The 23,690-nt window shown below is 39.4% G+C and overlaps 1 protein-coding gene across 1 annotated transcript; it reads left to right on the forward strand.

Moving 5' to 3' along the window:
• The first annotated feature begins 352 nt into the window (after window positions 1-352).
• SLC25A24 (solute carrier family 25 member 24) lies at window positions 353-23,565 on the forward strand. Its single transcript, XM_042465112.1, has 10 exons — window positions 353-603; window positions 4,358-4,484; window positions 6,991-7,078; window positions 8,444-8,555; window positions 11,877-12,035; window positions 13,734-13,883; window positions 14,691-14,798; window positions 16,340-16,507; window positions 19,508-19,658; window positions 20,363-23,565. Exons 1-10 carry the CDS (start codon window positions 415-417, stop codon window positions 20,539-20,541), a joined length of 1,431 nt encoding a protein of 476 aa, XP_042321046.1. The 5' UTR covers window positions 353-414; the 3' UTR covers window positions 20,542-23,565.
• The last annotated feature ends 125 nt before the right edge of the window (window positions 23,566-23,690 follow it).

Genomic DNA, 23,690 nt, shown 5'->3' on the forward strand with positions numbered 1-23,690 from the left:
ATCCCTTCTTCTTGAATGTCCTCCTTTTTAATCATGACTGAGAAGCACGGGTTTTAATTTCTATGGCTGTTTTTAGCTTTTTCTTTTTAGTTTTAAGCTTTCCCTCCCTTTTTTTCTTGAATGCCCTCCATTTTGAGCAGGGCCAAGAAGAGGCATGGCCTGACACTGCTTTCAGATGCCCTCTTGGGGGGCCAGCCTGCTTCTTAATCCTGCTCAAAATGGAGGGCCTTCTGGGGGAGAAGACCGGAATGGAGGGCGCGTCCGGGAAAAGGAGGACGGGGCCTGGTCGTCTTTCATGGAGGAGGAGGAAGAGGAGAAGGCTCTGCCCCTTCCTGCTGGGTGTGGGCTCCTCCCAAGGAAAACCGAGGACGAGGGAGAAAGAGGCCTTGTTCCCCTGCTTCTCCTGCCGTGGCCATGATGCTGCCCTTCCTGAGGGGCTTGGTGCTGAGGGAGGGCGCCTGCGAAGCTGCCCCCGAGGGCCCTTCCAGGTACGAGAGCCTCTTCAGGAAGCTAGACCTCAACCAGGATGGCCGCGTCGACATCGCCGAGCTCCAGGCCGGGCTCCAGGCCCTGGGACTCCCCCTCGGGGACGACGCCGAGAAGGTGGGTCCTCTCTGGGCCAGGGCCTGGAAGGAGGCAGGCCACCTCCAACACAACACCCCCCTCCTCCAATGCATCTCCCCACCCCTCCAACACAACGTCCCCCCTTGCAACACAACGCCTCCTCCAACACAACGTCCCCACCTTTTCAACACAACACTCCCATCCAGTACAACATTCCCACCTCCAACACCACATCTCCCCCTCCAACACAACACCCCCATGCAGTGCATCACCCCCCAGCCTACAACATCTCCCCCTCCAACACAACACCCCCTCCAACACACAGTTCCACCCCATACGCCTCCCCACCCCTCCAACATCCCCTATCCAATACAACATGCCCACCCCTCCAACACAACATCCCTCATCCAATACAACATTGCCCCCCTTCAACCCAACATCTCACTCCAGCACACCATCCTCCTCTCCAATACACCTCCTCACCCCTCCAACACAACACCCCCCATCCACAACAACGTCCCCACTCCTCCAACACAACATTCCTCCCTGCTATACAACATCCCCTCATCCAACACAACATCCCCCCAAAACAACAACCTCACCTTTCCAACACAACATCCCCCACTCCAGTACAACATCCCCTCCAAAACAATCTTCCCCCCTTAAACACAACATCCCCATCCTTCAAACGTAACTTCCTCCCCTCCAACACAACATTCCTCGCTACCTCCCTCCAAGGAGTGGAAACTGTACAGCTTCTTTTCTCTATTAAAAAACAAAACAAAACAAAACAAGCAAACAAAGAAAAACTCTCTAAGGCTACAAATGCACTGCAGAAATGATCCAGTTTGGCACCACTTTAGCTGCCATGGCGCAGTGCTGTGGAATCCTGGGAAGTGTAGGTTGTTCTGGCACCAGCCTGGAGTCAAGCACTTCCTTGTTGAAGTGTGCAAAATTATCTTGCAGCACTTTTGAGACCAACTGAAAGAGAGGAGTTGGTAGCCTCAGCTTTCATAGACTTGAACCTTACTGCGAGATCCCTTTGCATGATGATTTTCCAGACTAACACAGCTATGTCTTTGAATTACTTAATGAAGGAACTTTCTTGCCCACTTTTTGAGCAAGGTAAACCTTGACTTTGGGCTATTTTGGCCTAAAAAAGTAGGTACTTCCCATTCATGGGGTGATGATTTATGGCCAGTTCAGGCTATCCGGTTGGTATTTCCAGACATGAACTGACCTGCGCAGCTTAGTAGGGCTGATAAAGTGTTGTCTGATCCTCTTGCCAATTGGAAACCATTCTGCTTCTCCATATTCTTTTGATGGTGGCATTTTGTCCTGAGTATAGATTGGCACACCCTTTTCTTTAAAAGCAATCCATAATTTTTCATGATCTACCCAAACAAAGGCTATAAAGCACAGGCTGGTTTTCTCCTGAAATTCTTTGGTCTGCTCTATTATCTAATGTATGTTTGCAATATGATCCCTAGTGCCTTTTCTTTTTCTGAACCCTGCTTGGACATCTGGCATTTCCTGCTCTATATATGGTGAAAGCCTTTGTTGTAAAATTTTGACCATTGCTTTCCTCCACAGGAGATTAGTGAAATGGTTTTGTGATTGATACAATCCCTGGTATTCCCTTTCTTGGGGATTGGAATGTATATCGAATGTACAGTTGGCCTTCCGTTTTCGTGGGGATCCATTCCGGACACCCCACGAGAACAGAGACTTGCCAATATTCAAGCCCCATAGGCTTGAATGGGGCACGTGCCAAACTTGTTGCAAGCGTGCGCAGGGTGTGTGCAACGGGAGTCACCCCTCTGTGACTATTCAAGAGTGCAGATCTCAAGTCCATGACAAAGAAGGGGCAACTCCTTTCCACGCTGGGCCAATATTTTGTTTTGCATATTTGCTGGTAGATGTTACTTAGAACATGAGTGGACTCTGTCTCTGTAATCTGGAACAGCCATATTGGCATGCCATCTGTTTCTGATGATTTATTATCCCATAGTGCTCTGAGTGCAGCTTCTGCTTCACTTTCTTCCACTTTATAAAAATGAAATCTCTCCCCCATCCCCATCTTGCCAAGTTGCTCACCAAAACCAACTCCCAGAATCCCCCCCTAACCTTCCTGGCTGGAGAATTCTGGAAGCTGAAGTCCAAAAATGTACTCCTAACTAATTATAGGGTGCACCCAAGTCAGTACAACTTGTTTATTTAGTGACAGTTGCTTTAGTTTCAGTGAATGGCAAGCTGATTTTCCTAGAGCTTTTAGTACTAATGTTACCAAACTTGTTGCACTACATTCTTCTTAACAAACCACCTGTAGTACTACATGTATTGGTTACATGTAGATTGTCTTTTCTGGTAGTAGTGTGCTATGTCACAGTCTGCTATCTGGTTAGAAGCAGCAACAGAACTTGGAGATCAAATAATTGCAAGCTGTATGCAAGGTCTCTGTGTGTGAGTGGTTGCATCCAAATACTGGTGCCCAGTTTGGAAACTGATCATAGTTTGGAGCACACCACTACACTGAAAAGAGTAACACAGTTTTAGTATGCTGAATTAAAAAGTGAAAAGTAGACACTAGTCTTCTCAGTTCACTGAACCATATCCTTGTAATGATGAGTACATTTTTGTAACGACTACTAGCATATTCAGTAGCATGTAGAAACAGAAATGTCTCCTATCAGTGGGTTTGGGGGGTTTACTCATGACTGGCATATGTATTATTATCATAATGTAAATATTTCATTAGGGTAATTAACATTGGCCTTTGAACCTATTTCACTGCTCATTTATGTGATCAGATGCATAAAAAAGTTGTTGGCTTAGTAACAATTTATATAACCAGTTTATGTTTAATTTAAACCAGGCCATCTTTGCAAGCTGTTTGTCTGTGCTGAGTGCTGCATAGTATCTTAGCTACAGTTCTTAGCAATTGTTATCAGTGTGGTTGCTGGTATGTTACAGAATGCAGTTTGACACCACTTTAACTGTCATGGCGCCATCCTAGAGAATCCTGGGATTTGTAGTTTGCTGTGGCACCAGAGCTCTCTGGTTAAATATCTCAAAACTATCTCACAAATACATATCCCAGGATTCCATAACATTAAGCCATGGCAGTTAAAGAGTTGTCAAACTGCATTAATTCTGCAATGTAGATGCAGCCTGTGTCTGTTAATAAAGAGTAATGCAATAACAATGAGCTACTTTTTTGCAATAACAAGTAAAAACTCTGCATTTCTTTTTCTTAAAACAAGAAAAAATGTTAGAAAACGTTGCTTTTAGAAAATATTGTAAGTTCTCATGTGTATTATTTCATGAAGAATTATTCTGAAAGCATTCCAGTTACATCAGAAACAGACATCTGATAAATCCTCTAGTAAGCAATCAGTGTTTAATAGCATGATATCACTAGCCTCTTCTGCCAGGCAGTGTGTATTATGGTTATATCTAGTACATGTTGTGGTTAGAGGTTTTAATGTCATGGCTGACCTCCAGTCTACAGTGATGTTAATAGGATATTTATCCCGTTGAATGGAACAAGTGTTTGTAATATTTCATAGTAAGTTTCCATGTGGCTTGTCCAAAAAGAGAACACTGTTTAGCCAAATTGCTGATTTAATTTAATTCATCCACATTTCCAGTTTTCTTTGTTTATTTTTATTTACTGAATGCCTATAGAAGTAATTATATTTTAGAAAATGAGACTCTTTTGTCTTTGAAATTGTTGTTTAAATGTTATAGGACGCCTTTGCTAATACTTATTCAATATACTTTCTTCTAACAGAAAATTTTCAGAGCTGGTGATACCAACCAGGATGGCAGGCTGGATTTTGAAGAATTTACACAGTATCTTAAAGATCATGAGAAGAAAATGAAACTAGCATTTAAAAGTTTGGATAAAAACAATGATGGTAGGTTGAAATTTTCTCTCTTTATTGTTTGCAAGCCAAAAATTATATGAAATATATATCTTTTGAGAGCTGCATTAAAAAAAACAAAACGTGGCCAGGCTGTGCCGGTACAGTTTGCGCCGGGGCCACAGCCACCACACGTTCCTGGTCCTGATCCAGGCCACTGCCACAGTCCTGAACTGGGCTGCTGAAAAGGAGAGATTTTTACCACTCCTTTTTGGCCTGATTCTTTTCTGATGACAGGGGTCCGGTGCAGTTTCTTGCTGCATTCAGGGTGTGTTTCATCTAAACGCTACTCCCTGAATGCGATGGGAAGCTGCATCATTTGGCTCATCTATTTCGGGGCCCTTGTTGATCTACTGCAGATCACTCAGGGATTGCCAGTACTTTCAGGTCTGCCACTTTCTGACTTTACTGTGGCACCTAAACACCACTTCCCGAATGTGGCGGGAAACCTTATGGTTCTCTTATGGTAAGAGAAGGAGGCAGTAGTCACTTTTTGCTAAAAAGTTTTGACCTCTAAAATACATTTCTTATGCATAAATATTCAGGTCTGTCACATGAACCAGCAGGCCATGATAAGATCTACAGTGGTACCCCGGGATACGAATTACCCAGCTTACGAATTTTTCGGGATACGAAAAAATCCCATAGGGATTTATTGTTTCGGCTTACGAAGGTTTTTTCGGGTTACGAAAAAACCTCGGCGCTATTTTCCGCCACCGGAGGGCAGCAGAGAGCTATTTTTTCCATTAGCGCCTATGGCAATTCAGGTTACGAAGGTTTTTCGGGTTACGAAATTAGCCGCGGAACGAATTAATTTCGTAACCCGAGGTACCACTGTACTTGCAAAAGGGTTGTAGTGAAATGGAGATACAGTACTGTATTCTTAGACAATGGGGTTCTATACCCATTGAACTATTGTGGTAGAACTAGATGTTAGCAAGTACTCAATTTTAAGTAGTAATTTGGACTTTGCTGGGCAGCAATAAATTTAGATAAATAATCATAATTGAGCTCTATAAGCTGAAATAATATATCAAATTATTTCTCAACTACCAGTTTTTGTGCAATCACCCACAGCAGATCTGTTAGCCATGAAAGGAGAAATCAGTGGGCTTTCAAGGGAACAATTGCTCCAAGCTTGTTCTGAATATCAAAGATGTTTGCACCTTATACATGAAAGTGTGATGTAGTGGTTCAATCAGAATTGGGAGAAACATTGACTTGTGGCCCACTTGGTCTCTTCATTTGGTTCTGAAAGACCTCTTCCTCTTTTCTCACTGTTTAAGAAAGGTGAGAGGAGAGGGATGTCTGCTACACCATGAAATATCCGATTAAGATGTTCTGATCCATTAGAAGCCAATAATCAGCTCTTTCCCATTCCACTTAGTGTGTGTGTCTGTCATATAGAGGGGAGGTACACTGGATGACCACAGGTCAGTCACTATCGTTTGACTTAACCTTCTTTGTAGGGTTTTTTGTGAGGAGAAAATAGAGGGAGGAAGTCCTTGGAGAAAAGGCAAAATAAAAATATTCTAAATAAAAAAAAGATTTCATTTTCACATAACTAGGCTTGGAAGTAAAGCACTTACAGTAAGTAATGACTGACTCATTCCATCAATGATGTGGTATTAACAACAACTAAAAAGATGCTCACATTTATTCTTGGTTGCTATCTTCCTTTGTTCTTCCTAAGAGGGGTGTTAAAACCCTGCTTCGATCCAAAAGGGAGAGGCGGGGAAACACAAATAAAATTTATTATTATTATTAAAAGAGGGTGATAAACCACATTTGCTGATCTGAACTTCTTGGAAGAAGGACAGAATATAAATAAATACCGTGCATTTTTAGCCATCTTTTAATGTTGCAGTACACAATCCAGTCCCCATTAAAATTTGAGAGTTAAATCCACTGTAATTCTTACTTCACTATGAAATCAGTGGGACTTAAGGTAATTGTGACTAACAAAGCTGTCTTTATTTCAATGAGTTGACTTTACTCTAGGGAAGATTAATGTTGAATATGAACTTTTATTTGGAAATCTTCACTGAATTCAATAACAAAAGTATGAAAGCTCTGCTTCTGATTACTACTAGCATTTTTGGTCCTTCATAGCTAATATCAGTATAGGGAAATCTTGCTGCTCTTCTCTTGACTATCTTCAGTATGTACTAAAGGTGGTCCTTGGTATCTCCTGATACCCAGGAGCCAACGTGGAAACCAAAATCCATAGATGCTCAAGTCCCATTATATATAGTGGGATAGTAAAATGTTTTCCCTTATATAAAATGGCAAAGTTAAGGTTTACTTTTTGGAATATATAGTATCTTTGAATATTTTCAAGCCGTGGATGCTTGAATCTGTGGATAAAAAAAAATCTGTGGATACGGAGGGCTGACTGTAATACTTAAAAGTCTGTTAGATCTGAAGCAGTTGACCTGGAACTGCAAAGTCTTTCAGAATATTGTTTCTCCCCTATCCCCTTTCTCTCTCCTTTATAAAGGAAAGATTGATGCCTCTGAGATTGTTCAGTCCCTCAAGATACTTGGTATAGATATTTCAGAAAAGCAAGCCGCAAAGATTCTACAAAGGTCAGTATTGCTGTTTCTGGTATGAGGTACTGATATGTGTCTAAGGTCATCCAGTGAGTTTCCATGGCTGAGTAGGGATTTGAACCCTGTTTTAGAGTTGTAGTCCAGCGCTCAAACTACTATGCTATACTGGTTCTCCTCCAGCTATGTTACATGGTAGTTTTCTGAGTATGGTGACAAGCAAGTTCACTGGTGTCATCTTATACAGCAGAGAGATGAGAAACCTTGTGGCCCCCACTATTAAAAATGATGGCTTGGGCTGATGGGTGTTTTAGTTCTCACTCTATACTTGTTCTCAGGAAACATGGTTTAGATTGGCAAGGTAAAGTATTGCTTCGCTAAATGTTGATGTCCTTAACCAGGGTTAAGATAACACCAAGCCATGGTTAACAATATATCTGCAATGATTCAATGATGTAGTACCATAAATACTACAAAGGGTCAGTGTCAAGCCACCCCTTGGGCCCTTTTGTATTGCACAGTTAATAGTGCTATGATTACACTTTAATTGCTATGGCAAGGCAATAGAGTTCTCTGGCTGAGAATTTTAAATGCTCCTCTTTAAATGGCAAATCCCAGGATTCTATAGGACATGGTCATGATAGTTAAAGTGGACTCATAGAACTATAACTGTGTAGTGTGAAGGGGCCCTAAGGGTGACAGTTGATAGCATATATTGTTTTAAAATGTTTTTCAAAACCCTTAAAATTGTACCTACCGATCTGAATTCATCATTAAGTGAAATTAATTTGATCTTAATGGTCTTTACATATTTACTGTAGAAAGTTCAATTTAGGCCTAAAGCATGAATTCAGTGATTAGTGACCAAAAATAAATAAATAAATAAATAAATAAAAAATCAGCATTTCTCCATCTCAGTTTTGTATACACACACAGAGAATAGGCATTTCTTATCTGCAGGAGTTCCATCCTGGAAGGTAGATAGCAAAAACTATGGGACCTGAAATCTGACGGTATTCAATGGTGGCACACATGCAGCAGCTCTACTGGGACCATGTGGACACACAGCCTTTGAAGTCAGTGGAGCTTGCCATCTACAGATACTCAAATCCATGTGCGCACACTCTGTTTATGTGTGTGTGTATGTGTAATAGCACTAATGATGATCTCACTCTCAGGTTCTTTGCAAGGGCAAACAACTTTTAAAAAAAAATCCTAATTTTTAATACAATAGATACGTCATGTCAGGAGACAGAACAAATGGATACAATAAGAACAAATGGTCCCTAAACATAATGATGAGAATTCCTAGTGAAGAACGCATATATTTTTTGCCCTTGTTTGAAACAATAAAGTTGGCAAATTAATGTGTGATATGCTGATGGTTTCATTTTGAATTTTAAGCATGGATGCTGATGGGACCATGTCAGTGGACTGGAATGAATGGCGGGACCATTTTTTGTTTAATCCAGCTACAGACATTCAGGGCATTGTTCGTTACTGGAAGCATTCCACGGTGAGTATGCTTTCCATTTTTATTGCATTGCTATATGTAGACTTTTTCTACATTTGTTTTTTTTTTTTTTTTAAGAAAAAGGCAGGAACAAGGAAGAAGAATGTTTTATAAGTTTATAAGAAATATTAGCACGTATGCTGGTAGCTAAGTATATGACACCAAGGAAGCCATTGTCTCTCTGATTCAAGGAAAGTGTTTGGAAAAGTAACCCCCCTCGTCCTATAATCACCATGGATTATAGTCTGAAAGAACTTCTGAGCTCTCGGTAGGGATCAGAACACTAGACTACCTTGTGGGTTATAAAGGTTACTTAGAATGCATATGAAGTACAGCTTGTCTCCCTTATCTGGAATTCCCAAATCCAAAATAATCCAAAATCTAAAATTGTCCACATGGCTGGTTGAGACAGGGGCTGAACAGACCAGCTGTAAAAGCTGGTTTCTGGGTGGTTTGGAAGCATGATATTTTGACGCTTCATGCCCTGAAGCCCCCCAGAAGCCACCCAGCTGTTCAGACGGGGGCCACTTCAAGCCACTCTGGGGTCAAGCTTTCTGGTCCTCAAATAAGGGACATAGTTTATAATAAGGGGTACTCTATTGTATAATCTTCCAGTCAAGGCCTTGAGGACCACATGCAGCTTGAATTGATAAAGCACCTAAAGTACAGATGCAATCTGAAGCATAGTTTATATAGATTTTAAAAATTAAACTATCAGCATGACTGATAGACTGAGACAGTTGCTTATACACATTTGAAAGCAATTACCAGTAACTACTATTACAGTTTATTCAAAATGTCTTTTGGGGCCTACTGAATTAAATCATAAAATAGGTTATTATAATAGTTAATGGTCCTTAAATGTATTCTGGTTAATGGATGATGAAACTGAAAATCTTTATTTCAGTTATTTATATTTTAAAAAAGTCATTGCCTCATTGCTTCTTTAAGATTTTTTAACAGATTTTTTAAACAAAGATTTCTATTAAGAGCAGCATGATTACAAAACTGATGTTTTAAAGGCTTATAGCCTCTATGACATTACCACTAAATTACTGTGCCAGAATGATAACAATTTTGTGATAACAACCTATGCAAATCAACTCTGTTCATATGGTTGCGGGCCTTGTAAATGTAATAGAAATGTTGTAGGATGAAGTTGTGGAGAAGTCATGATGTTTAAAACAAAAGTACATATATATATATATATATATATATATATATATATTACTTTCAAGGGCTACATCTTCTTTCAAGAAATCTTTCAGGAAGGCTAGGTTTGAGTATTTGGAAATGAATAATCACTTCAAAGAACGCTTACAATACATAACAATCATTATTATTGCAAAAATCATACAAAATTGGCACTTAATTAGAAGGATATGTAGGAATTTCTTTTTTTGAAATAATGAAAACCACATTGAATTAACAGGTATTGACAGGATTTTCTCATTCATTAAAAGTAGCGACAAAAGCACAGACTGACATGAATAGCTACTGCCTAGTCACCATTACAGTTAGGAACCACCATTAAAGTTAAAATCCTGCTTCTGTTCCACTATTTAAGAACAGTGCGAGAATCTCCTTACAAATATTTCTCTAACAACAGTATAATACTGTTAATAAATCAGCCTGGCTGCTCCCAGGCTGTGGAACTCCCTTTCATGGGAGGTCTGGTTTCTCTTTCTGTTAGCAGGTGAAGACATTTTTATTTAGGCAGGGTTTTGAATTTTAATTATAGAGCTGTAGTGTGTGTGTAAGTGGTTTGCTGTTTTTAATCTTTTATTGTAACTATATCTTAAATAAATTTAAATGTTTTTACCTCTCTTAATCAAGTTTTTAACAATACAGTATGGCCTTTTTTTACCGTTCCAGACCCCCCTGCATAAAAAAACCTGGGTATACTTGAGCCCCATTTAAAGTAATGGCACTCGTGCGTGGTGCGGTGTCACATGCGCGCCATGGGTGGGGGCTCCATTAGTCTTAATGGGACTTGCCACCCCTTGCGCCCCGTGCGCTCCTGCCAGCTCCCTCGTGGCTTTCAGCATATGCTGAAAGCCACGTATAGTATGCTCGCGTATGACGCAGGCACACTGTATTGATATTTTATTCTTTTATCACTTTTGTAAATTAATGTTTTAAATGGATCTTTTAAAATTTATCTTGAATTTTAAGCTGCCTTGAGTCCCATTTTGTGAGAAATATAAACCAACCAACCAACCAATAATCAAATAAATAACGTAACTTGACTTATTTAAACTCAGGCCCAAAACAGATGGGCCAAATAAACCAGTTTCCATCCGTGTTCGGGACGTAGCGTTTAGATGATGTATGCCCTGAGTGTGGCTGGAAACCATGCAGAGGCCATGTATTTTACATAGAACCAGGCCAAAAAGGAGTGGTAAAATATCGCTCTTTTTGCTGGCCTGGTTCAAAACCATGGTGATGGTTGGGATTCTGGCAGGGTGTGTGCAGTTGCTGCCACCCTGGTGCAAATCACGTCAGAGCAGATATGGCCCACTTTATTGGGCTTGTCTGTTTTGGCCCTTAATCTACAATTATGTTCTTGAGCTAGTTTTTCCCATTCATCTAAATTCTGTGTCAGTTGTATGTGCCATCTTTTTTATATGAGACGAGTACATGCATATAAATGTCAGCCGACATGTGTGGATGAGGGCACATGGTAAGAATTAAGTATGACAAACTCTCATTAAAGGAAGTGGAGTGGAACTTTGTGATAATTACATCAATCCCTGTATCTGTGAAAATGCTAATAAACAATACTTGAAACATGCAAGCTAGTAAGAGAATGGAGGTAGGAACTAGAGGGATAGACTTGCCAAACTGATTATGTTACAAAGTCACACAATGTCTTTTAACTTTTTGAAAAGAGTAATGTGATAATTCCATTGAGGTAAAAATACTTGGATGAATTACCAAGTCATTGGACTAATAATCTTTTTAGGAAGCTGTAAAGAGGTTAAGCTTGATAATCCTTAAAAGCTGCCTGGAAGAAAGTCTAACTGCTTTGTAACCATTTGGATTTCAGCACTGGCTGGAAAGCACCTTATATCCTGATGCAATGTCTTTGTTACAGCCATATTCTAGGCAGAAATTTGTTATCATTTTTAATGATGATGGTGCAGTTTTTGAAATGGTGGGTTTTAAATTTAGAGAATTTAAATTTAAATTTAGGGGGAGAAGTATGCTTCCTTTATTCTTTGTATTAAATTGTTCTCAGCATGAGTTTTATAACATAGAAACACAGTACAGTTGAATTGAAGAGCTGTTTCTTTTCCTCTTTTTTTCTTTATATCTTCACAGGTATTGGACATTGGAGATAGTTTAACTATCCCAGATGAGTTCACAGAAGAAGAGAAAAAGACTGGTCAGTGGTGGAAGCAGCTTTTGTCTGGAGGTGTTGCTGGTGCCGTCTCGCGGACAGGCACGGCACCACTCGACCGCCTTAAAGTCATGATGCAGGTGAGTGCCTTCAAGCTACTATAGACTGGCTTGGATTATGAAACATAGTGGAGTGAAGAGCAGAGTGTCATGTTCTATCACAGATCACTTAGGGAATTTTCCTGCATTTCAACAACAGATTTCCCATGTGGTTGGTGTGTATGCACCTGTGAAAACTAGTGTTTGAGAAGTGGAAGCCCAAAGTGCACTTGAAACTGGTTTTTCAGAAGTTTGAGTCAGTAGTTTCTCTTGTTTTTTCTTAGAGAATTAAAAAAAATGGAATCTTGATATGTCCAAGTTATTTTTTAAAGAAACTTCCAAAAACAAAGACTGAATGGACTAAAGATCATACTCTTACTTTTAAGAGTCTGCTAGTGCTAATAATGAAAATGGGGCCATACCACACTACAGGAGAGGGTATGTGCAGAAGCTGACTATCTGAATGAAGGGAATGAGTAGCCTGTGACTTTCAACACAGTCTGCTATCTACTGATATTGGTCTCTTTGAGTTCCTTGATGTTCAGGAAAACATGTCTAGAAGAAATGGGGAATCTTTTTCCTTTCAAGGCCCACATTACCTTAGTCAAAACCTTTCAGAGCTTTGGGTGTTTGCAGAACCAAAAATGGATAGATAGATGTAATTCTTACCTTCGTTTTGTACATATTGAGGAAAAATTCTCATTCCCCTGCCTGTGCAAGTGTTCCTTTAAGGATTTTTAGTTGGGATGGAGCTGGAGCAGAGCAAGATGGAGTAAATAATAGCAATAATGAATAGCATGATCAGAAGGCCTGTATGAAGAGGCAGGAAGATTGGTATTTGAGCCACTTTTGTTGTGGCCCATTCCTGTTGTGTAGGATTATTCATACTTGTTGTGTAGGGTTGCCTAAAGCTCTTTATCTACAATGGTCTCCCCCATTTCTGCTTAAGCATTAAGATGTTTAACATACCTGCTTATTGCCAAAAGTTTAATTTCCCTGCTTTTAACAAGCCATTACTTGGTATCTAGCTTTGTTCAGCTGAAGTGGTTAAATGGGCTTGCTTATTACTCCTAACAACAAGCAAGAAGACTAGGCTTTGCCGAATGGCAGTGGGTTCCTGAAAAATGCTGGTGGGGGGATTAATATCTATCCTATATTCTTATAATCATGGGCCTGGATTTGAGAGAATTTTGAAGATGCATTTTTTCCTGTTTGTCCCTGCCTGCTGAATATTTTTTAACTGCAATAAAGTGACGGAGCCTGAATATTCATGAATGTACATACTTTCTGTAGATATCATGCTCCTACAGTAATCCCTTCTGAATAATCAGGCAGAAGAAAAACTTGAAATAACCAAGATATCCGCTGTGAAATAATTGTTATGTTGTTACTGTAGGTGGCAGGTTAGAAAATATTTTCTATACTGCCATCAGTGAACATGGCATTCTCCATTCAAGGAGGAGAGGCTGCTTAGCTCTTTCCCTGGTCTTTTTCCCACTCAGAATTGCTTAACTCAAGTTGTTGTGGGTTTCCAAACAAACAATGGAGGAGAATGGGAAATGTAGTTTTAATTTTCTCTTTAAGACGTCAGCAAGGAAAGGTAAAATATTGTGTAGGGCATGGGATCTTGAAGGATGGCTCACTCTTTTCCTTCTCTTAAAACACAGAAGAGCTTTACTGTTGCTGAAGCTTTGAAAACATTTTGAATAATTCTGTTTTTGCTTTCTGTGATAACTGTAGGTTCATGGTTCAAAAGGAAAAATGAACATAGCAGGTGGTTTGCAGCAGATGGTGAAAGAAGGAGGAGTCCGTTCACTCTGGAGGGGAAATGGTGTTAACGTTGTTAAAATTGCACCCGAAACAGCTATCAAGTTCTGGGCATATGAACGGGTAAGATGTTAAATCAAGGTGACTGGTACTAAATAGAGGAAGCTGGGCAGGAAAAAGTTCCCTAAAGAGTGCAAATCTATTTTATTTTTCTGAATTAAGTGGATTACTTTTTAAAAGAGACAAATGCTGAGCAATTTAAATTTGATTTCAGTATGACTTGAGCATGCTAAAGTGAATGCTGTGAGTTTAGCTGTATTATTGTGGACTTCACCTTTTTTTTAATGGAAAGCTGAGCATATATGATGTCCATCTTCTGTCATATACAGAACTCTTGCAATGAGAGCTATTGTTGTCCTGTAGTAAGACTGTCTCAGGGTTATATTTACCTCTAAATCAGCTTTAGTAAGTTATGTAAAGGTCTAATCCTCCTCTAGGAGGATGTGCCCTCCCACAATGAAACTCTAAGCACTTTGACTTGTCTTTGCTTTTTCTGATATCAGTGTTGTGTTTGAATTGGAAAATTCCAACATATAAAGCAATAAAATGTATTTTTCAACTTGTGTTGGTCATCTGCCTTTCCTCTAAGTTGATCTGGATGAGATAATGGAATGACCACTTCACTCTTGTAACAACTTAAGAAGTTGGCTGTGGAGACAGATAATTTCCCAAGATTCATCAGTGTGTGAATGAGGATTTGAACCTGGTGCCAATAACCTACAGTTCACCACACTGATCAGCCGCTAGCTGATCATGTGCAGAAACTTGCCAAGCACACCCCAGCTACTGCAGTATAATTTTGTAAGCAGTGTGTGACTATGAATAAATCAATAAATTGTTTATATGTCTCTGTGTTTTTTAAATATTCAGTATAAGAAGATGTTTGTTAATGAAGAGGGAAAGATAAGAACTATGGAAAGGTTTATATCTGGTTCCCTAGCTGGGGCAACTGCACAGACTTCTATTTATCCTATGGAAGTAAGTATTCAATTTCCTTCTTAGTTTTAAAGATCTATGTGCTGTAGATTGGAGCTTGGAAAAGTTACTTTACAGCAAACAAAACAAAACAGAATTACTCAGCCATCAAGGGTACCCAGTCACTCAAATACCAAAGGCTAGCAAAGTATAGCATTCTCCTTATGCAACATACTTTCTGGTTTTCAGTCCATACTGGACAGAGATGGCTTGTTCAAGGACTCTCCTCATCTCTAGTACACTTATAGGCCTCAGTGGCATAAGAACACAGAGTATGGCCCGGTACAGACCACCCAAAAAGGGCAGTCTCGCGGGACTTCCCCGCGGAGCAAAAAGAACCTGCAAAAAGCAGGTTCTTCTTGTGGCACCATTATGACGCCACAATGTGCCATTGGCGCACTTGCGACATCATATTGTCACTGTGATGTGCGGATGCAAGGCGTCCTGCATGTAACAATGGCGGCGCCCATCTGTACAGGGCGCCGCCATTGTTACGCCCTCGTCACATGCTAGAGTTGATGCACGTGTGGGCGGAACACCCTCGGCCAACCCCTAGCACATGATGAGGGCGCCCAATAGGCCCATCTGTACCGGGCCCAACTCTCCAGGTTTGCTAACAGCCCTGGCAGAACCAGCCATATGGAGGAGACTATTTGGATGCACAGGCAATGCCATCTGTTGGTTTTCTTTGATAGTTCCACAAGAGGGGCCAGAACTGGAGAAGGATCCCTGTATAGCTTCTCATGTTTTCTTGAATGCACAGGGTTGGGAAGCTAAAATATGATGGAGGGGTGGATTGCCTCAACCCTGCTAGCCAGAAGTCGGGTGTGTGGCCAGACCCCCAACACTGTCAGGTCCCCAGCCAAAGTTCCAGGTGGAACTAGCTATTTATTTATTAAAAATTAAATTTGATTTGTTTATTTATTGGATTATTTGTTGGATTTATAGCATGCCTTTCTCCCAAAATGATTCAAGGTGGCTTTTCCACCCAATGCTTCAAATGGGGTCCCTGGCTTTACATCCCCTCACATTTCCTTCCCCAAAACAGAGCCATAAACTGCTCCTTCCCAACTCTTTCAACTTAACCAGCTTTTTCCAGCCACTATAGAGCTCAGGCAATTATTGTTGTGTGCCTTCACATTGTTTCCAGCTTACGGTGACCATAACGTTACTCTGTCATGGGGAAAATTTGTTCAGAGGAGATTTGTCATTGCCTTCATCTGAGACTGAGGTTGCCCAAGGTCACCCAGTGGATTTGAATGGCTGAGCTGGGAACTGAACCCTCTTCTCCAGAGTCCAACACTCAAACCACTACAACATGGTGGCTTTCACAAGTAAGCAGGCAAAAGAACACCAAAGTCATTTAGCTCCTCCCTTCCAATTTTTTTGCCCAGGATGGCATCTCTGAAAACTTGAAGCACTGGAAACAATGATGGAAGATAGTTTGGGGACAGATTTTTTTTTAATGTAAAAATATTTTGGTTAATATTTTGATCATTTGGTTGGAGACGTGACTAACATCAGATGTTTTCTTAACTGTTTAGGTATTAAAGACCAGACTAGCTGTGGGTAAAACAGGACAATACTCTGGAATGTTTGACTGTGCTAAGAAAATCCTAAGACGAGAAGGTGTGATGGCCTTTTACAAAGGTTACATTCCCAATATTTTGGGCATAATTCCTTATGCTGGGATAGACCTGGCAGTTTATGAGGTGAGTTGATGACCCTGATGTGTCACGGTAATAGAAAACAAGTTTGGCATCTTATTAATGAAATACATGGATATAAGTTGCACTGTGGATGGGGAGTGCTATTTTGGACACAGTGAAATGGTCATATCTCGCTTACAGTGGCAAAAGCACAGTTTTACTGTACATGTGGGACCATTGTGCATGCAGTAGCACATTAAAGTAGCATGTGAATGCACATTGCTTCTATGTCTTGCCTTTGCTAATTGCACACTGTACACATTGGCTTGTTAGCTATGCACATTGATCATTGATATACATATGTTGTGCTATACGATATTCAGTTTAGGGGCTGCATAATGTAAGTCTGCTAATCATTTTTTACAGTATGTTGGTGATGTGGAATTTTTGGCATTGTGTTTGTAGAATATTATTAGATATGCACTGGGGAAGGAGACCTAGTTTGGCACATAGGATTCCCCCAGAAACATAATTCTCATGGTTCCTTGGTAAGAAGGCTATTTCAATCAGTTTAAGTTTGTATTGTAGGTATGCCCTACTTCTCTGCGCATACTACTTTACCTTAGCTTAGATGAAAGGAATTAACTTCTGTACAAAACCTATAGCTCCTTGGAGGCAAAGTGAGATATAAATGAAATAATGATTCATTTTCTTGGTTTGTCTTGGATTAATCAAACCTTCCTATCTTCACCATATTTAGAGTAGCTCAGAAGAGTCTTAAAAGACATAAAGGAATAGTTTGTAGACCATAACCAAGTGTAGCCAGGTATGTCTTGGTTGGTTTATTTCTGGGCCCAGTTTGGGTGTCATTATGTAGCACAGCCTGAAACTATCTATCTAAAGCAGCTCTTCCATTATTCTTGTCCCTTAAGATCTTTTGCTGGGTTTTTAATTCATGTGCCTTCCTTATTGGAATGGCCTTTCTCTGTGGTGGCACCTTTAATTTGGAAAGCAAAGTCCTTCTGAAGAGGCACATCTGACACATGTCAGTGTAATCTTTTGGGCATCAAGTTAAGACTTTTTTTAACCCAGTCATTTTAATTTATGTGTGTCTGCACTGCAGTTTTTTAAATGTGCTATATTTTATTATATGTTTGATGATAGCATTTTATAATGCTGTATTAGGTTTTAAATTCATTTATTTTGTGCTTTGCTGTACATTGCCCTGGAATCCTAGGTTCTTATTTGCTGAAGCCAATATGAAAGAAGTTTCATAAATTAGTATACAGTCATCCCACCCGATTTGTGGGGGATTCCTTCTGGACCCCACCGCGAATCCTGAAAAACACAAATATTGGAGTCCTCATTAGTTACGATGGTGGTGTGCTCCTGTGCATACTGCTGCGTGCATGTCTTGGGCACACACACAATTTTGTCCTTCAGTGCTTGCTGTCCTCAAAGGAGCAAGACTATGGTCTCTTAAGTCCGTGAACGGGGAGGGATGAGTGTATATCACATGAGCAAAATATCCTTATAGTTACAGTATAATACTAATTTTTCAATGTTGTATAAGTGTAGTTCAGAGTGAGGAACCTCTGGTTTCCCAGAAAGTTTGGATTTCTCAGAGGCAGTGGTTAATGACAATGCAGTGGTCAGTGCCAACATGAGTCCATGATAAGGAGATTAGTAACTCAAAAACATCTGGAGAATGAGAGGTTCTCCATCCATAGTGTTATTGTTGGTGTATTACATCGTAGGTGTTTTATTTAACATTGTTATATCCGAGTGTGATGCTTTTCCTTGTCTTTATGTACTAAGTCTTTCCTGATACATAGGAACCAATGCCTATCAGCACAGGGGCTTTGTTTTGTTCTGTTACATCTTTCCTCTAAAAACCAGTTCAAATGTCCAGTAACAGCATTTGGTAGAGTTCTTTCTGGACTCCACCACTTCAGGATGTAGGTGAAAAACTGAACGATCTCTCACATAGAAACTCCATTCGTATGGCAAACTAACATGTTATAAAAAAGGTTGTTAGTATAGCTTTCTCCAAGTGTGCTAGTTTTCTATACGTAGGGAGATTCCCCTTCCTGAGGTGGGAATGGAGTGGGGCATGTGAGCCCAGTACTATATTATGTTAAGCTACCTTTTGTTATGATTGCTGTACATTAATTTAAATACATTTAAGTATGTTTCCTGCTGAAATAATTTTGCACGGCTCTTTTGCAGCATATGCTACCTGTCAGCCATCTACTCTGCTTGGTTCTTAATTAGCTTTCTTGTTCTATAATGCCCTGATTTGCTAACAACATGAGTTGTCTGATTTTCTTCCAGTCTACATTAGTGATCTTTATAATTGATAATTAGCATGTGCTGTAATTTCATGGAGCTTGTCAACATCCCTGTGACTTCAGTTTCTCTGCTAGTTCATCAGACAGCATTCTAATCCCAACTAGCTGATGGCTGGAAAGAGATGAGCCAGTTTTCCAGTGATGAAGGCAGCCTGAAACATAGCTCACTGCTTGGGATGGGTATGCTCATCCCAGCTTCATTTCTGGTAAACAGGTTTTCCAAATGGGTCAAGCTTCAGGTTGGATGGTCCTGTGGTGTAGTTCCCTCTAATGTCCCACCTCAGGGGATAGGTAGTTCTTATTCCTTCTGTTTATTTCCATCAAACCTGAGGGTAGATGGATGGACCAGGTTACCTGGGAGCAGGAGTGGTTCTGGTGCTCCTCCAGTGTGGGTTCTGAAGCCACTAACTGGTTCCCTCATTGCTTGAACTTACTAGAGGAGCACTGCCAGTATTGCTGCTCCTTAATAAATTGATGCACCCACCTGCCATCCTGTTGTGTGGACATAAATATGCTATGTTCTGGTACTGGCTTTGTTTGCACGGTCTTGTATAGTATTACATGGTATTGCTTTGGGGTGGTGCTAGTGGTCTTGTAGTAACTAAAAAGATGGCGTAGCTCATAAGGACACATGACTGTGTCTTCAATGATTTTGAATACATGCAATTAATTAGATCATTTACAATTAATTGCAAACTATTTATCTTGTCAGGCTTTGAAGAAAACATGGCTAGAAAAATACGCAACAGATTCAGCCAACCCTGGGGTGCTTGTGTTGCTGGGATGTGGTACTTTATCTAGTACCTGTGGCCAGTTGGCCAGTTATCCTCTTGCCCTTATCCGAACTCGAATGCAGGCTCAAGGTAAGTGTTGGCATCACACTATAGAAACTAGTATAGCTGTCTGGAACAACTTTCTAAGGCCCTAACATTTAAGCCAACATTTTCCACCAAGAGTTGGCCACATTTCCCTTTCTTTTCTGGTAGATACTTTTCTAGATTACTGTCATCAGTAAGTATATCACTTGTCAAAACTATCCCATAACTTTATGATGCTCAATGGAGACCAAGTTGTCACTGCTTCCATATACTGTATGGTGGTAAACCTCTGTAATGCACAACAAATAGGTAGCCAGCCAAATGTTTCTACATGGGAAAAAAATCCTTACATACACACACATCTAGTATCTTATGGAGAAGTCTTTGTAAAACACTTCTCCTTGTATCTTATATTTTTGTTTGTGGAAAATAAATGGTTGCATTTGATTGTGTTGAGCACCATGTGCAATCTGATGTAGCATAGTAAAGAGACAGGTTTGCTACCTCACTCAGAACGTCTGACTGTCTAAACGTCTGTTTGTTTATGTCAATATATTTGTTTTATTGAGAGTATTATTTGTTCTCTGTCTTACTTCACATAGCTCCCAAGGAAGCATAATGATAAGAAGCCATGTTGTGAGGCTGTGTTACATTTTGTTAGTGTGACAATATTGTTTCAAATATTGTTTTAAGTAAAAGTATCTCCTTTTCTCTTTCTCTCTTCCCCTGTTCCCATTGCCATTCCATAGCCATGGTAGATGGTGGCCCTCAGCTAAATATGGTTGCTCTCTTCCAAAGGATTATTGCTAAGGAAGGACTCCTGGGACTTTATAGGGGCATTGCTCCTAACTTCATGAAAGTGCTTCCTGCTGTCAGCATCAGTTACGTGGTGTATGAGAAGATGAAGGAGGGCCTGGGAATAGCATGAAAGAAGGGAGCAAAGTCAGAGTTTATTATGGAATATGTACATCAAAAGAAACCTTATTGGATGCTAAATTTAATCATGTTTACAACTGAATATATGTCCTCTGTGCAAAGATTCTATGGGGAACACTTCACTGGAAAACACCCACAAACCTGAAACAATCATGAACCAGGTACCTTAAAAAAAAGATGGCCCTAAACCTTAATCATGAAAAATGTTTCATTGCACATTCAGTTGCATGCTGGAAGATGTCCACTTCCAGTCAAGTAGACTTATTTTTCTAATTTCCCTAAAACATGTTTGAGGAGATTAAAGATGACATAGAAAGTGCTTAATCATGAAGATTTGCATTTGGTCATTCAGTGAATAGTGGCATCCCTTACATACCAAAGATAAAGGAGAGCTTACTGAATCTTTGTATTTATATTCTTTAATGGGAAAATGGAGATATTAAAAATTGTGTTACAAGTTTTTCTTAAATGTTTCTTTAAAAGTCCTGGAAAACAGCACAATGAGAACCAATATAATTGCTTAGTTCTTAGATATATCAATCGATTTCCCCTCCCCAGTCAGTTAAAATACTAAGAAAAATGGTGCACAGTCTGCCAAAAACACTTCTAATCAGTGGTGCTGGTGAGGTGAAATGAATGTGAATTGGACAGGTGTATTTTCCAGCAATTTCTAATTATTTCAGTGGAATTTAAATGTGTGTGTATGGTGTATCTAAAATCAGGCTTGAGTAAAGCTCAGACTAAATCAGAAGACAGTCATAATTAAGTCTCATTTGTTTCCATGGGACTTAGTTGCAACTGACTGGTGAAACACAGTCTTGGGAGACTGCATCCATTGGTCAAATATTTCAGTTGTATTTGAATACAAATGTTTAGTGCCTTATGGGCTAATTTTCACGTCACTTGCTAAATGTTCAAACAAAAAGCAAAGACTATTTTGATGCTGACTGTTTATTTACTACAGAAACCTGGCCTTTTGTGTATCAGTGCTGTCTTGGGATGTTAAAAATCCCAATAATATTATTTTGAACATATGCTTCATTATATGGTCATTGTCTTGATGGGGGAGTGTTTCAATGTAAGTAATTAATGACCTGATTATGTGAGAGGCCACCAAATGCAATTCACAATTAATATAAGAATGATGCAATTTGTGTAGAAACCCATCCATTTGTCCTTTTTTAATGATGTAGAAGAGAATGCAGACGATTGGAAAACTATCTGTCTCTTCTCTTGAGCCCTAGATCAAATTACATGGGATTTTGGCTAAGAGCAATCAGTACATTGTTTACATGGACACTAATAAGGAACATTCCCATCATGGTACAAAACTTAGTAAAATCACAGTTAAGCAACTACTAATCAAGCCATCAGCTTGTTGATCAGGATAGAGACGCAAGAAAATATTGTGTTGAAAAACCCCTCTCTTCTTGCAAGGCTGCCACAAGATTTTTTTTAAAGGAATGAAGATTTCTTGAATGAACTGTCAGATTTAAAAGTGCCTGTCAAATGGAAAACTGATGCATGCTGATTAGTTATGTATATCACTGAAAGCTCAATTACAGACACTGCTTAGCATAACAGAATGTATGACTTTTATAATTTTTCTTCAAGATGTGTCCCAGCTTCCTAACTTTACAAAACTGCCCACATGTGAGGATGTGGAAAATTGCATTGGAGTGATTTATTGTTGCTTTTTTTGAGCTTTCAAACTGATTCAGGTGTCACATTACACTGAAGCTCTGCAAGTACTGTCTTGAATAAACATTGCTTGTTATTCCATAACCTTCACAAGAGCTAATCAAAAGTCAGTTTGTGAACTTCTTTATGGACCAATTCCTTCATGCTGTCAAATATGCAACTATATGATCATCTGCTATTTTTAAAAATAGTTGTTGGCTTATCTCCCCATGGCAACTAATTCACATCAGCCTCTTTGTTGTGGTTGTATGCTGATGTGAAACACTTTGATTCTGCAAACTGTCTCTAGGAAAAACCTAGAACAGAGTTTATTTGCTATTGGTGTTTTTTGCTCCCTTTTGGTTTACATTTCTTTAGCCCTCCATTACAAAGTTAGTGGGTTGATCTTGTATATTGATGTTAAGTATCTGCTTCTGCATGATAAGCACTTTGATATGGGCACGAACCAAAAAAAAAAAAAAAATCAAGAGAAGTGGAGTTCTTTTAAAAATTGCCTCTTCCTTTCAAATGTTGCTTTTTCTCTGTTTTAGTAGAAGAACTTTTCCTGGGTCCAAACTGATCAAGACTACAAATAAAATAAAATAAAATCCACAAATGATTTTTGACTGGCTTAGGGAGCAAATGTTATTTCTCCAAACAGTACACTCCACATAAGAGAACCTAAATGAGCACTTTTAAAATTGTATGGCATTTTAAGTCAGAGGTGGTAAAGCAAGCACCTTTTAATAGGCTTTAAAAGTTTTTTTGTAAGGGTCTGACTAAGAGCATAATCTACAAATCATGGCTTCTACATAGCCCTTATTCTTTCCAGTGGGGTTAGGATGGGTTGTGCTCAATAGCCAGTGCTCATGGTTTAGGAAAGGCAGCTTTTTCACATTGTTTCCTGTCTTGTTATAGAAACTTGCACTGTTCGTGCAGTTATTAAAAACCAAAGAATTAAGGAAAGGCTTGCTATGTCTATAAAAGATTGCTTGTAATGTATTTGCCTTTTGATACATTTATTTTTCTACAGTTTCCTTTGAAATATTTTGTTTTGCATGCAATTCTAAGTAGTATGTGAACCAAATTTGATTTTCATGTGTAAGTGACCTTATGAAAATGTTGGGGTTGCCAATTTATTTTTGACTCTTGGAAGAATATGTGAGACAATGCAATCAATGTGATTGGTGCCTGCAAAGAGTTGAGTTCTAATTGTGTATGCTTTGATCAGTTTCGTGAAAGAAAAGCTGATCATCTTTTGTAAACCTATAAATCATACCTGTTTATAATAAATGAGCTTTCATAATGGCACTGATAAAGTTCTTTTAAAAAAGTTGTTGGATGTGTAGTCATTGCACTTATATCTTAATTAGTTGATTTTTTGGGGATCTTGCCTTTCCTCCAGAACTGGGAAACTGTGCCCAGTGGAGCTCAACACACTTGTATATAACACTGTTAGGT

Source organism: Sceloporus undulatus, chromosome 4 (assembly GCF_019175285.1).
Source record: "Sceloporus undulatus isolate JIND9_A2432 ecotype Alabama chromosome 4, SceUnd_v1.1, whole genome shotgun sequence".
Taxonomy (NCBI): Eukaryota; Metazoa; Chordata; class Lepidosauria; order Squamata; family Phrynosomatidae; genus Sceloporus; species Sceloporus undulatus.

Excerpts from the sequence above, each read along its gene's own strand:
- SLC25A24 (XM_042465112.1), top strand. The coding sequence starts at position 415 with ATGATGCTGCCCTTCCTGAGGGGCTTGGTGCTGAGGGAGGGCGCCTGC. Across the intron at positions 4,485-6,990 it reads TTTGGATAAAAACAATGATG|GAAAGATTGATGCCTCTGAG; the intron begins GTAGGTTGAAAT and ends TCCTTTATAAAG. Across the intron at positions 14,799-16,339 it reads CTTCTATTTATCCTATGGAA|GTATTAAAGACCAGACTAGC; the intron begins GTAAGTATTCAA and ends TTAACTGTTTAG.